Source organism: Abramis brama (assembly GCF_963993115.1).
Source record: "Abramis brama genome assembly, chromosome: 5".
In the NCBI taxonomy this organism is placed as follows: Eukaryota; Metazoa; Chordata; class Actinopteri; order Cypriniformes; family Leuciscidae; genus Abramis; species Abramis brama.
The window spans coordinates 24,214,576-24,230,043 of NC_139967.1; the positions used below are offsets into that span (position 1 = coordinate 24,214,576).

The 15,468-nt window shown below is 38.6% G+C and overlaps 1 protein-coding gene across 7 annotated transcripts in view; it reads left to right on the plus strand.

Annotated features, from left to right (window-relative positions):
- sptbn2 (spectrin, beta, non-erythrocytic 2) overlaps positions 1-15,468 on the plus strand; it is an 86,511-nt gene that overhangs the window by 54,458 nt on the left and 16,585 nt on the right. For all 7 annotated transcript variants that reach the window (XM_084113634.1, XM_084113632.1, XM_084113633.1 and 4 more), the window contains 15 exons: positions 5,953-6,104; positions 6,238-6,411; positions 7,973-8,064; positions 8,177-8,257; positions 9,106-9,221; positions 9,471-9,583; positions 9,700-9,887; positions 11,040-11,157; positions 11,261-11,419; positions 11,504-11,806; positions 13,441-13,594; positions 13,679-14,073; positions 14,159-14,263; positions 14,419-14,577; positions 15,245-15,456. In XM_084113634.1, the coding sequence (XP_083969760.1) occupies positions 5,953-6,104; positions 6,238-6,411; positions 7,973-8,064; positions 8,177-8,257; positions 9,106-9,221; positions 9,471-9,583; positions 9,700-9,887; positions 11,040-11,157; positions 11,261-11,419; positions 11,504-11,806; positions 13,441-13,594; positions 13,679-14,073; positions 14,159-14,263; positions 14,419-14,577; positions 15,245-15,456 (2,521 nt within the window). The remainder of the gene's footprint in view (positions 1-5,952; positions 6,105-6,237; positions 6,412-7,972; positions 8,065-8,176; positions 8,258-9,105; positions 9,222-9,470; positions 9,584-9,699; positions 9,888-11,039; positions 11,158-11,260; positions 11,420-11,503; positions 11,807-13,440; positions 13,595-13,678; positions 14,074-14,158; positions 14,264-14,418; positions 14,578-15,244; positions 15,457-15,468) is intronic.

Genomic DNA, 15,468 nt, shown 5'->3' on the forward strand with positions numbered 1-15,468 from the left:
TGACACTTGTATGTAATATGTATTGTATTTCTTATCGTTACGCCAGGAGGTGGCGCAAGTGAGTGTTTGTCATTGAATCATTCATTTTAAAGATTTATTCACAAACACTGATTCACCAATAATGAAGCAAGTCTTTATGAATGAGACCCCAGTCCATTCAAATTTTTATTATTTTTATTATTTTGTTCAAATGAAACTTTTAAATGGACTAAAGCAATGAATATTTTGTCAGAACCTCTAGTTTGTATGTTATTTTGTTTAGTTGTCGTCTAGTTTTTTTCTTCAGAATCGTGGGAGAATCGCAATCAAAAAAATCGTGCCAGAATTGTGCAGCTCTACCAGCTAGACATTAACCTTTAAAGGACACTGTTAATGTCCACAGACTTTTCAAATTGAAGTGACTTTTATGTTTCTATGGTAACACTTTCCTTATACTAGGAATAATGCCATGCAAGTTAATGAATATGAGCTCATTGTGTTTGTTAGCAATGAAATAGAAGTACAGGCTCATGTGACGTTCTTGTGCTAGAAAGGTTTGGCTGAGATTAACATCAGCATCAGTGACATCAATGCAATAATGAGAACGGAGCTGTGTTGTCTGTACATAAGTGATGTTGTGTGTGTGTGTGTGTGTGTGTGTGTGTTCTGGTTAAAAGCTGTTTACTGTAGTTCAGACCAGAAACGGACGCCCCAATACTCTGTGTCTAGATGTAGTGGTAATGAGCATGTGCCGACAACTTGCACAGATATCATTTACATACACACACATGCTTATACATCTCTCTCACATCAGTTATTTTTGGCTCTCATTAGATCTCTTTGTGGGTGTTGTAAACGCCCTTTTCTTGACTGTGTGTTGTGTGTGTCTGTTCTGAAGGTTTGGTAGGTGTATGCAAAGCTTGTGTGGAGTGGCTCTATTGGTCAATGGGCTTCCTGTCTGCCAATCAGCACATTTGTGCTTTTCCCCCCCATTTGTTCACTGGAAGCTCATGAAGATGCAGCTTTAGAGATCCTCGTCGTGTGTGTGTGTGTGTGTGTGTGTGTGTGTGTGTGTTTTCAGGTTAATCTGTAATTGATGGATTAGTCGGCAGTGAAGATCAGCTGTTGACATTTACAAGAAACATTTACACTGTAAAAAAATGTTTTCCCTGTTTTACACAAATATAATATGAAAAAATATTTACCTAGTAAATCAAGTCAACAACCTTTTTAGCATGAAGTGCCACTTTATATTTCATTGTAACATCAGCTGTCCCTTAAAGTCTAAAAAAAGATTAAAAGCTCTTAATCAGGACTTCAGGAAACATGAAGTGAAATGCTTCATGATCATCAATGGCTGTTAGCTGCTCCAGACGAGGGACACAGATCATCAGTCACGCATCTCTTAGACAGTCCTGAAAGCCTCTTCAAAACCTTGTGGACTGAGAAACTTCTTTAAAAAAGTAGCAGTGAAACAGCTAAGAAGTTTGCAGTGTATTGAGAACAGCCATGGACTCTTAGATCAAGTCTCATTACCTTCCTTGTAACTTCCTTGTTCATTGTGTAATGTAGGTCATATGTGTATGCTGTAACTATGTGAACTATCGATGTGGAAGGGGCAGCAGACAGATGGGTGTGTGTAAATCGTTTTGAATAGCAGGCAGGTATGTACTGATAATCTGTTCATATTGACAGTCCATCTTAATGGTCAAATGACTGCTGTACCCTCTTATTCCTATTTGCATTGTAAAGCAGGTCAGAGTCCTCGGACTCCCTTCTGCTTCCTGTGTGTGTGTGTGTGTGTGTGTGTGTGTGTGTCTGTCTGTGTCCTCCTCCTCCTCGGTGTGGAATGCTCAAGGTCTCCTCGTTTCTAAACAGATCAAGGCTGAAGTACCAGAACTCTACAACTCTAATAGCACACACACACTGACCCTTCACTGCAATTTTGGGCCTGTTTGGTCAACACACAAATTCCTTTTATTTGGTAAAAGCTAAATATTTATACTTTCAAAGCACAATGCCCTTGAACACCTCATGTAGCATGTGGGTGTGTGAGTTATTACTGGCAGTTATATCACAAAATTCCATTCAAATATTTGATCGCACAAATGTTTTATATTTGAATAGATTTTCATATGTAATTAAAACATCACTGTCAAAAACTGTACACTATATCCAGGTGTATAATGTGTTTTTCATCCACTTATGAGCGGCCAGCAATTCCTAACAAGGAAAAGCTCCAAATATGCTGCAACATGAGCCTCATGTTTTTGCATAGTAATAGAAGACATTGCAACAAACTGGCCAGAGGGTGAAATTATCTAAGCATATAATCAAAGTCAGGCCCTACTAAGGCTAGTTCAGGTCTCTGCACCTAAACCAGTAAAGCGGAGTGTTTTCTGCCATTATGTGTGCATATGAGCGTTTTTGTGTGCTTGAAAGCATCGCCCCTCCTCTCACCGCTGGTGACCAGCAGAACAGGTTTCCTCAGCTGGTGTGTGGAGTTTGTTGGCGAGAGTTTGATCATATCAGTGTAAGCAAAAGGACCAAGCCCTGTTCTCTATTCTAAATTCTTATAAGTAGTTTGAATTCTGTGACCAGGGGCCTCATTTATAAAACTTTGCGTAGGATTTGCGTCAGAAGTGGCGTACGGATGAAACATAGGACGTGCGTACGCACAGAAATATTCGGATTTATAAAACCGTGCACGTCCTACGCAGTTTTCCCTTAATAAATCACAATCAATTCTAAATGTAGCGCAGCTTTTGCGGCTTCATGTCACGCCCATAGATGCCCATAAATAGTCCGTGAAACGCCCACAAGTTAATATTCATTGATTGCGAAATCATGGCAAACACAGAGAGGAAATAAATAAAAAAAACGTAACTTCACTCAATGTGAAGTAGAAGTTATCGTTGGCGAGGTGGAAAAGAGGAGAAAAATGTTGTTTGGAGGGCACAATGTGGGCATTACTAATGCCAAAAAGGCACTTGAGTGGCAAAAGGTTGCAGACGCCGTAAATGCTGTAGCCTCACAACCTCGGACCGTTGCCGAAATAAAAAAGAAATGGTCGGACATCAAAGTTGAGACAGAAATGGTCGGACATCAAATGGTCGGACATCTAGCGCTCCATCGCCAGAGTTGAGACATACATCATACGTTATTTTATCAAAAATAAAACAAACTAAAGGCATATGCATGAATACCATGGTTCCGTAGCTGATGAAGAAATGTTTTACTATGAAAACAACTTTCCCCAGTGGACAATTAATACATCTATCTATTTATCTATCTATATATCTCCCTAATTATCTATCTGTCTATCTAATTGCATCTGCTCCGCCAGACGGACACATTGACGAGAATATCAGTTTTGTACATTATTTCGTTCTGTTTACTATATTATTTATGAGGATGAATTGCACAACATGCCAATATTATTGCAGAACATATTTCACTTTTTTTTTTGCAAATATGTGTTAATTAGCATTTCTGTTGTAATTTTCGTTTGATTTTGTTTGTTATACACTGCAGATCGATCAAACGGGTGTTCGTGTAGGCTGTTAATTGTAAGACTTGCTTTGTAAAGTCTTCATGTTATTTATGAGAGGCAGTATTGTCATTTTTTTACACAACGGTCTAAAGTTTCACACACTTTCACGTGTTTCTTCCATCTGCCGACGGTGTCGCCATTTCTCATTTCACCCGTTTTTGTGCGTACGCCTGGGTCAGAGCTTGCGTGAAGGACCGCACATTTTCCCGTCAAGTTTGCTTTTTATAAATACCAATTATTGCGTAGAGAGTGGCGTACGCCGCCTTTTGTCACATGTGCCTGTCCTGTATGTGTGCAAGGAAGCTCATCTTATCCAAGGTTTCTAGGCTCTGTGTGTATGTGATTGTCCCACTGTTAAGCCCGGGACACACCAAGCCGACGGTCGGTCGACGGGCAGTTTTTGTGTGTCGGCTGACTAAGTTTTCTCAGTATGTTCCACACGGTTCCGCACAGTCGGCTGAAATTGGTCCTCATCTGCTTTTTTTCGGCCGATTCGACATGTTGAATCGGTGTCGGGCCGTCGGTGAGAGAGAGTACTCTGATTGGCTGTTCAGCTTAGTGAACGAGTCAGTGCACGAGAATAATAGCAAAACAGCGAGCAAAGAAGTCAAAACTGTAGAGATAGAAGGCTGTTCTAATGTTACGTCATCTTACCTGAGTGTTCCTTGGCGAATATTTCAATATTAACATGAGCGGAGTGGAATAAAGAAAGCGTTTAGCAGGATTGATATTCAAAACGGTAAGCTTGTACTGCTTTGTTTATGGTTTGTGTATCTGCAGCCTGCAGCGTCGGTTTCCCTTTTTGAATGACGAATATAGATGAAAATATCTGCAGAAATAGACAGTTGTCTCATTTACACGCAGGCGCAGAACGCGCATTCTAGCTGACACTGACAGTCGCCTGTAGTTCTCCCGGTGTGTTCAAGTGCAGCTTTTTTCCCCCAACGCAGGCGACGCGAGGCGACAACACAGTCAGCTTTCATCAGCGCTAGTTCTTTGGCGTCGGTGTCCTGGGCTTTAGAGATATAAGCAATTTCTGAAAGAAACTGTAGAAAAGAGTTTCATTGATAATTTTGACTGAGAAAGAGTGTTAAGATAAAAAGACATGAGAATTTAATCGGGGATGAGAGACAGCCTTCAAGGTTTTACCGTCTGTGAAGTGTGTTTTATTCTGTAATGGGTTTCAAACCATGATCAGGCCTCTACAGACACGCACACACTGGCTTTTCAGATGTGGTGTCCTTTACTATTCAACTACCTTTTTAGCAGCACAGAAGTCAATCACTGTGTGGTTTTCAGTCGTACATGTACAGGTGTTTCTGAGTGTTACAGTGTGATCCAATTCCCTGTGAAATAACAAGCTCAGCCCTAATGGAAGACTGTGTGTGTGTGTGTGTGTGTGTGTGCACGAGAGAAGATCTGTGACCAGATGGCTCTGAGGCTGACCTTGTGTTGCCTCTCACTGCTTATTTGCTCTTGCAATATTTTGTGTGCTTGTTTTCAGTGTTTACAGGGAGAGTGTTTGTTTAATGACTGAGGCGTTTTGTGCTCATGACATTTTCTTATCAGCAATTAAATTACCATGCTTCATTTAAACTTGTTACAGGAATTATCTTGTCATATTAGCGCATACAACACAACATGCAGCTCTCGCTTGGTCTTTCTGAATATAGGTGGTAGTGAGGGGGAGCTTGTAGTTGTAGTAGTGTTTGTGATAAACAGCTTGTTGTTCCTCTGTAAAGGTCAATCAGATGACAGCAGTGGGTTGAGCCTCTTACTGACCAGCCCCATATGCTTTCACACAAGTTCCTGTGACACTAATACTGCACTCTTAGTGGACACTTATCTGTCTGCAGTCATATCAAGCATTCTTGTTTCTGGTCTCTTTCCATCTGTCTGGCGGTGTCATTTTTTAAATTCCGATTACGGGCAGAGAAACATAAAAAAATTTTTTAGGATGCTTTATCTCGTCACAGTGCTCTGTGCGGTTGAGTCCCGCCCCTTCCGTCACATAATTGGCTGACTGTGAGTGAGGTCTGCTCTGATTAATGTGGGCAGCCATCAGTCAAGCTGTCAGCATGCTGCAGTAATTGAGTTGCTTTAATAGAGTTTAGAGTTACAGTCTGTCCTCGGTCTCTGCACGTCATTCTTGAATGTTCATTTTATGCACAGTTGTAAAATGCAGGTCCTGACATGGCTTGTTGCAGTAAAATTTATGGAGTCTTGTTTTTCTGCCTTTAAATTAGTGACCTAATTTTTTTTTTTAGCAATATGTGTATTTTTGGGATCATTTTTGAAATGCATTTGCAGTCTGTGTGGTTTATGATTGTTCCAAATTGTTGTGTGCATGCAGGGCCTTTAGTGTACCAGAGTGAGTGTTTTGTTTGACCTCCAAACCTCTTTTTTTTTCTCTTTTCCAGATGAGAGAGAGGCAGTGCAAAAGAAGACTTTCACTAAATGGGTGAACTCTCACCTGGGCCGTGTGACCTGCAGAATCGGTGACCTCTACACTGACCTCCGCGATGGACGCATGCTTATCCGACTGCTGGAGGTTCTCTCCAGTGAACAACTGGTCAGCATCCCTCCCTCCATCTAAACCTGTTTTTCTTGTCATATTCATCTGTCAGTTTCAAACACTTCATTGCTGTAATTATCCATACACTTTCATTTCATTAATTTAATTTCTTGTTCTCTCTCTCTCTTAGCCAAAGCCAACCAAGGGCCGTATGCGCATCCACTGTCTGGAGAATGTTGACAAGGCTCTGCAGTTCCTAAAGGAACAAAAGGTTCATCTGGAGAATATGGGTTCTCATGACATAGTCGACGGAAACCACCGCCTCACACTTGGACTCATCTGGACTATAATCCTCCGCTTCCAGGTAGGATGATGTGGCTTCGGCTAGACTTAGGTGTGTGTCTAAGCCTGTGAGTCAGTTGATGCAGCATCTTTCACCCGTCATTGATAAAATGGGAACACCTGTTTTTAACTAAATTGTTATGTCAATTGTTTTGGTGCGCTAATTATGGTTGTGTTGGGAATCTCACAATATTAAATATAGTCCTGACTTTGGAATTTGACTCAGACACACATGCTGAGCCAAAAAAAAAGTTTGTGTGTGATTGTCATTATTGTGATCTTTTGTCTTCTTTTAACCCAGTTCTGTTCTTTTTGTTTGTCTTTCAAATGGCTTTATCAGTGTCATCTATTCATATTGAAGAATAATTAACATATTTTGCCACTTCATTGCCCCTTTTTTTTAATTTGCCTGTCCTTTTTTTTAAAATCAGCTCAGTATTCTTTCTATTGAAATAAGCTAATTATCAAAGCCCAGTGATCCAGACTGCTTACTGCGTTTAATCACTGCTTCTGATTATTTTGTGAAGATGTTGCTGACTTGTGTTTTATTATGTTGCTGAAAAGTGAAAACAAGATATTGAAAATAATTTTTCCCTTTCCTTTTTTTGCTGAATGAATTGAAGCAGATTATAAATTATTGTACGGATATACTCTGGAATGGATCTAGATTTCTTTTTTAAAATAAATTATTACTTTTACTAAGCATAGATGCCAGTAATGACAGTAATGACTTTGATATTGTTACAAAAAAACTATTTAAAAATAAATCCTGTTCTTTTGAATTTATATTCATTCTGAAAAAAACAAAAAAACAACATTAGACGTTTCCACAAAGATATTAAACAGCACAGCTGTTTTCAATATGAATAGTAATAAGAAATGTTTCTTGAGGAGCAAATCTACATATTACAGTGATATCTGAAGTATCATGTGACACTGAAGACTGGAGTAATAATGCTGAAAATTCAGCTTTGCAATCACAGAAATAAATTAAATTTTAATATATTAAAATAGATATTATTAAATAGATAACATTTTAATTGTAAAATTATTTCTTAATATTACTTTTTACTGTATTTTTGATCAAATAAATGCAGCCTTGGACACCATAAGAAACTGACCACAAACTTTTCAATGGTAGTGTATAAATAAGACCAGTAAAAATGTGATTTGCAGCAAAAATGTAATAGTTTTTTTATGGTTGGTTTGTGTTAAATAACTTAAAGGCCATGAACACACAACAGCTAAATACAACTGTCACTGTTCTTCTGAGTGTCATATACTAAATCATGTTTAGTGCACACAGTGTTTGGTTATTTATATGACAACTGCATTCTACAACTTAATTTACTCCCAAACATTCAGGTAGTGATTACAGTATTTATGTTAACTTGCCAGTAGTGTATACAAAACTGAACTAAACAATAACTTACTGAACATAAACAAAACAAAAAAACAGCATCTATGTTGACAGGAGTCTACTAAAAAATGGTTAAAACTCACCCAAACCTAAAATCTAAACTGAGAGGTAAAGATAAGAAGTTTAAACAGTTAAATGTTTTACGTCTCACTTGTTTGAACAGATCCAAGACATTAGCGTTGAGACGGAGGACAATAAGGAGAAGAAATCCGCCAAAGATGCTCTGCTGCTGTGGTGTCAGATGAAGACTGCAGGGTAAGAGAGGAAGAGAAAGAAATGAAGTGAATCGATGACTGAATAATGATTCTGTTCTCTTGAACACACACTAGTTCTGGTTCTGTACTAATGAAAGCTACTCTCCTTTCAGGTACCCGAATGTCAATGTCCACAACTTCACCACCAGCTGGAGAGACGGTCTAGCGTTCAATGCTATAGTGCACAAACACAGGTATCGATCTGAGCTCACAAACACACAAACTAACATTAAAGTACACCGGTACAAGGCCTTTGTTCTCAAACACATGACAGGCTTTGGTATGACTGCAATTTCCACATAGTAGCATGTGCTCATGCTCTTCACGGCCCTTCATTCTTCAGCATGTTCCCACACATACATAGAGGTCTGCAGGGGCCTCCAACGGCATTCTGGAACTTTAACTTTGTTCTGTAAAAGTGAAGGATCAATAAGTTGATGATGAAGGAATCATTTTACTCTAAATTTGTGAATTCTGAGATGTGTAAATGTGTAAAGACATGTTAGTTTTGTTAATCCAGCTTTTCACTTTTTTATGCTCATAAATTGTAATGAAAATATATTTAAGAAGTAAAAAACAAAACAAAAAAAACATGCAAAATGGAAGCATGTGCTCTCAAAGTTTTGGTCCCTGCTGTATTTACTGTACATTGTATGATTTGTATTTTTGAGGTGAGATTCCTCTTTCGTCTTCCTGTGAAATCATTTCATCATAAACTAATTGGGCCACGTAGGATCTCTTGCTGTATCAGTCCCACCATCCCCTCATTTTTGCTCTCTTCCTCTCAACTGTCGCCCAGCAGCTTTTGTTCTTTCTGCAGTTTTTTTTCATGCAGCATAACATAAAAAAGGAAACGTTGAATTAAGTTGACCTAAATAAGGAGAGAAAATCCCTTACAGTGATGGAGTGCTTCCCTCTTTTGTTGGACAAGTGTACTGCAGTGTTCTTAGTGTCAAACTGAAATGTCCTATTGGCGAAGAGTTTTACCGCCTCAAAATAACATTCCTGTTGATTTTCTTCTTTCTTTCTTTCTCATTTTTAGGTCAGACTTGATTGACTTTGATAATCTTAAGCGTTCTAATGCCCACTATAACCTGCAGAATGCCTTTAATGTGGCTGAGAAGGAGCTGGGTCTTACCAAGCTACTGGATCCAGAGGGTGAGATTCAGATATGTGCATAAATAGCAAATACATGCATCATTTTTAACCAGATAGTAAAGACACATCTACCCACAGACACTCGACAAAAACAATATACTCTGAGATACACACAGAACCTTTGGGTGGAAGGTGTCCAGAAAGACCAAATCAAGAGACAATCTGCCGAATGAAAAGAATGAACTAAAGAGTGTATTTTTATTATTATTAACTAGCCAATGTATTTCTGTCATATCTCTTGCTCTCTAGATGTGAATGTTGATCAGCCTGATGAGAAGTCCATCATCACATATGTCGCCACATACTACCACTACTTCAGCAAGATGAAGGCGCTCGCTGTAGAGGGAAAGAGGATCGGCAAGGTACATGAGAATTACACTCTGCCCTTATGTTTACATAGCCATTTCCTGAAGTGTTTCTTTAAGTGTGGTTCATTAGTCTATAAAGTGAATAGGGGTGTATTCGACTGTTTCTGTAGGTGCTGGACTATGCTATCGAGGCAGATCAGCTGATAGAGAAATACGAGACTCTGGCATCAGAGCTGCTGCAGTGGATTGAACAAACCATCGTTACCCTTAATGACCGTCAACTCGCTAACTCACTCAGTGCGGTTCAGAACCAGCTACAGGCCTTCAATACCTACCGCACTGTGGAGAAACCACCTAAGTGAGTGATCAAGTAAAAAAAATGGTGTAAAAGAGTGGTGTCAAGGCAACATGAAGTCAAGTTTGACCCTATTTGCTTTTTTAATGCACGTTCCTGGTCTTACTGATCAGTTGGTTACAATTAATTACAATTATTTGTAATCTTCAGTTAAAATGCATTAACTTGCTCTTGCTTTGAAACGACTTGTGCAGGCTTTTCATCCAGAAAATGATTTTCTATCTTAGTATATTTGTCTTGTTATCCAGTACTAATATCTAAGCATTCTTATATCAAGAAGCAAAATTACTCAAGATGTTAAGTCTTGATTTCTGCCAATGGAAAATGTTTTCCCTGTGAATTAAGTTTATTTTTCTTACCCCATTGGCAGATATTTTTTTCTTGTTTTAAACATAATCTCACTTTTTAAAAAAAAATCAGAACACAAGACTGAATATCTTCAAAAAGTCATTTTGCTCAATTTCATTAAATAATGTTGATAAACATTATCCAACACTGCAAAATATATTTGTATTGTTTTCCAGTAAACTATCCCTTTAAATCATAAAGCATTTAATTGAGAAGCAAAAGATTGAAATTAATAATTCTTGTTTTCTGGAGAAATGCAAGTTGAGATTGTTTAAAACAAGAAAAAATATCTGCCAATGGAGTAGGACAAATATTTTTCCCCTCCTTTGAATTAAGTTTATTTTCCTTACCCATTTGGCAGATATTCTTTCTCGTTTTATGGAAAAATTTAATTTTGATAATTTTTTCTCCAGAAAACTTTAAAAAATATATATATTTTTTAATTTCTCAAGTAAATGTATCTTGAATTAACAATGTTTAGCTTTTTGTACTGGAAAACCATAAACATATAGTAAGTAAATAATTATTTGCACTGTTGGATAATGTTTACCAATAGCTAAATAGATGTGTAGGCATTGTTTTAGCAAACTCGCATTCAATCTGGCTGTATTGTGGTGTGTAACACCTAGTTTTCACTATCCAATCAAGTTCTGTTCAACAATTTTTCTCACTGAATATCCTGTTTAACTCAACAATCACATTACAATAGAGTAAAGTGAGCTATACTGGATTTTTATGTTGACTTTAAATGTTTGATACCTAAAATACATTCTAGATGCATTCCTTTATTATTGTATGTTTTGACAGGTTCACTGAAAAGGGAAATTTGGAAGTTTTGCTTTTCACCATTCAGAGTAAAATGAGAGCAAACAACCAGAAAGTCTACATGCCAAGAGAGGGAAAACTCATCTCTGACATCAACAAGGTATATACACATCAAATGCTATTGTATATGTGAATCTACACAAATCTAGCTTGAGTTTAGAGTGATGCTCATGGACTGTTGTGTTTGCTGTTTGTCTGAGAAGGCGTGGGAGAGGCTAGAGAAAGCGGAACACGAGAGAGAGTTGGCACTGAGAAATGAGCTGATTCGTCAGGAGAAGCTGGAGATGTTGGCCGCACGCTTTGACCGCAAAGCAGCCATGAGAGAAACCTGGCTCAGCGAAAACCAGCGGCTAGTGTCACAGGTGAAGTAGATTGACACTTAGAAGAAAATATTTATAGTATGATGTGAGATGATGGCTAATATAAAACATTGTCTCCACTTTTAGGACAATTTTGGTGTTGAACTGGGCGCTGTGGAGGCAGCCACTCGCAAACATGAGGCCATCGAGACCGACATCCAGGCGTATGGTGAGCGCGTAGCAGCTGTAGAAGCTGTTGCTCGAGAACTGGAAGCGGAGGGATATCATGAAGTGCGGCGCGTACTGGCACGGAGGGATAACGTGCTCAGACTGTGGGAGTATCTGAAGGAACTACTTGCGGCACGGCGAGAGAGGCTGCTAGCACACAGAGACCTGCAGCGCCTCCTACAGGAGATGAGCTACATCATGGACTGGATGGAAGACATGAAGGTATGGACTCATTCAGACTATGGCTGCACAATTAATCACAATGAAACCGCAAGCGATTTGGAAAAGGCTGCGATTATTTTATGTGCAGCTTGTCAGTGCAGTGCGGGTGATCGGTAATAAATGCTGCTCCATCTGAACGCCAGAGGGCGCTCTCACGCAGACACGCCAAATGCGATAGCACACATCATTCCAGGAAATCCCTATCGCTGTAGCTGAATAAACAGAAGATTGAAACGCTTTGATTAAACATGACTAATAAACACACGACTGCCTTTTTCTGTGTAAGAAGCCACAATATCTCACAGAAGGATGCTCAACTGTCAAATATGCAATAAATATTCGCTAAATATGATCTGTAATGTGTATATATACTTGCTATTGAGTTGAGATGCTGTAGTAAAATATTTTCGGATACATTTTTTAGAACGCAGAATCCAACTGTGAAAATTATTATTATTATTATTATTATTATTATTATTATATAAACATTATTATTAAACATTATTATTATTATTATTATTATTATTATTTTACCAGTTTGTACTATGAAAAAAAAAAAATCAATAAAAATAATTGTACTTCTTTAATACTAGGGGTGGGAATCTTTTACCATCTCACGATTCAATTCGATTCCGATTCTTGAGGCCACGATTCGATTCAAAATCGATTTTCGATTCAAAAAGATTTTCGATTCAAAACAATTTGATTTTATTCATAATGATTTCTAATCAGGTTTCTGATCATGATCTACTCTCATCTGCTTTGCTATACAGAATGACAAACGGAGACATTAAAGTGTCTTTCACATTTATTAAGTTCAATTCTCAGGGAAGTGCCTTTTATCAAAAACATTGTCTGGTTCTCAATTGCTACTCATTAGTAGCTAGCTATAAAATAAGTTGGAACAAAAATAAAGTGCTTCTTCATAATACAAAATGGTTGAAAATTAGGGGTGGGAATATCTAGGCACCTCACGATTCGATTATTATTCAGAGGGTAACGATTATCGATTATTAACGATTATAAAAAGAGTTATGACTTGAAATGTTTGCTGTATACCACAATCAAAAACAGCTTATACAAAGAAAGTGAATGAACATCTGCAGAGAGTATGTAACTGAAATGTAACTTTTTGTGACTGGCATTGCACATATTGCATACAGATCGGTTTACAGCATATTGATGTGAAAACTAAACAATACAGAAATTAGCTCTCATACAAAAAAATACTAAATAGATCACAATGAAATTGCCAATTTTCCATACGTTAGCTTTTAACGAAGAGGGTGCCGTTCGGATTTGGCGCTCAGCCATCATGCGTCTGTTATGTGCGCGTCTCTGTTATGCGCACGCCACAGACTGTCCGCGCACTGCACGTCCGCTTCAGAGTTCCGCCTTTTGCGTTCCGTCAATGTTACGTTATTATAATTTTTTTATTATTATTTTTTTTTTAGAAAATCGATTTTTGACATTTGTGAATCGATTCAGAATCGTTCACGTCCCGCATCGCGATTCATCTAAGAATCGATTTTTTTCCCCACCCCTATTTAATACTATATTTTTTTCACTCCCCCCCCATAATGTTTTATTGTCTTATAGATCAGTCCTTTATATGTTTTTGTTTGTGTGTTTAGAGTCGCCTGCAATCCCAGGACAGTGGAAAACACCTTCATGATGTGGAGGACTTGTTGCAGAAACACACACTAGTGGAAGCTGATATATCCGCACAGGCAGAGAGAGTCAAAGCTGTGCAGGCTGCTGCGAAGAGATTTACTTCAAATGAACAGAGTGAGAATATGCCCCACACATAAACAAACATGTGATGGTCTTGAGCTCACAATTAAAACACAATTGGTTCTCCTCTCTCTTTAGGTTATAAGCCTTGTGACCCTGCGCTGGTTGAAGAGAAGGTGGACCTTCTGGGCCGAGCATATGGAGAATTGGGCCAGCTGGCAGCGGATCGACGAGTTCGACTAGATGACTCGCGCAGGCTGTGGCAGTTCCTGTGGGAGCTGGGAGAGGAGGCTGCCTGGATCCGAGAGCAGGAGCAGATCTTGTCCGGAGGAGATTATGGAAAGGACCTGAGCTCCGCTCTTCACTTCCTGTCTAAACATGAGGCCTTCAGGGACGAGATGGCAGCCCGGTACGGCCCTCTGGGGAATAGCATTGCTGGTGGAGAAGCCCTGGTGAAGGAAGGCCACTCTGGAGCACCTGAGGTTACAGAGCGAATCAAGGACGTGAAAGCACAGTGGTCACACCTTGAGGAGGTACAGAACCAGAGAATAGCTCAAACTTTAAAGTGGAATGTGTGTCTTTACACAGCACCACATTTCACACTCTCTCTTTCTACAGGCCTCAGAGTTGCGTGAGCAGAGGCTCAATGAGTCTGTAGCTTTCCATCAGTTCCAAACAGACGCCAACGACATGGAGGCCTGGATAATGGAAACACTAAGACAGGTAAAACAAACACAAATATATGTTTTACTGACTATTTGTACACACTTCTATTTTGTCCTGTTCTATTTCAAAGGAATTCATCATGGTGTAGCCTTGCTGCTGAGTTTAGTAATCAGACTGAATCTTTTGTTATTCTCTGTTTGTTCTGTTTGAAGGTGTCTAGTCAAGAACTGGGCCATGATGAGTTTTCTACACAGACCCTGGCCAGAACGCAGAGAGAGGTGGAAGAAGAGATTCAAAGTCACCGATCACTCATCGACTCACTACATGAACAGGCCTCAACACTGCCTGCAGCGTACACACACTCCCCACAGGTACACACAACACACACACACAGGAAAGAAATTATACATTAACTACAGATTGATAACCAATATTTACCACGATTTATATATTTGAATTGATTGACGCCCCTATTTATACATTCAAAAATTTAAAAAGTTTGGGGTCTGTAAAAGTTTTTTTCAAATAAATTATTACTTCTATTCAGCAAGAATGCATTCAATTGATCAAATGACATTAAAAACATTTATAATGTTACAAAAGATTTGTATTACAAATAGATTCTGTTCTTTTGAACTTTCTATTCATCAAAGAATCCTGAAAAAAAATATTTCCACAAAATATTAAGCAGCACAACTGTTTTCAACATTAACATATGTAAGAAATGTTTCTTGAGCGCCAAATCAGGATAGTATAATGATGAAAATTCAGCTTTCTGAAAATTCAGCTTTGCATCACAGGAATAAATTACAATTTAAAATATATTAAAATAGAAAAAAACAAACATTTTTTTGAACTGTAATCCTATTTCACAGTTTTACTGTTTTTACTGTATTCTTATCAAATAAATGCAGCCTTGGTGAGTATAAGAGACTTCTTTTAAAACATTTTTAAAAAAAATTGCTGAACCCAAACTTTTGAACAGTAGTGTTTGTTACTCATATTATTTATTTAAAAGCCTCTCTCGTTCTTGAACAGGTGGAGGGCCGTCTCCCAGCGATAGAGCAGCGCTATGAAGAGTTAGAGGGTTTGTCTTCGTCATGGCGACAGGCCTTAGATGGGGCACTTGCGTTGTATCGCATGTTTAGTGAAGCTAGTGCCTGCCAGCTGTGGGTTGGAGAAAAAGAACAGTGGCTGCACAACATGGAGATTCCCACCAAACTAGAGGACCTGGAGGTGGTCCAGCAGAGGTTAGAACAAAT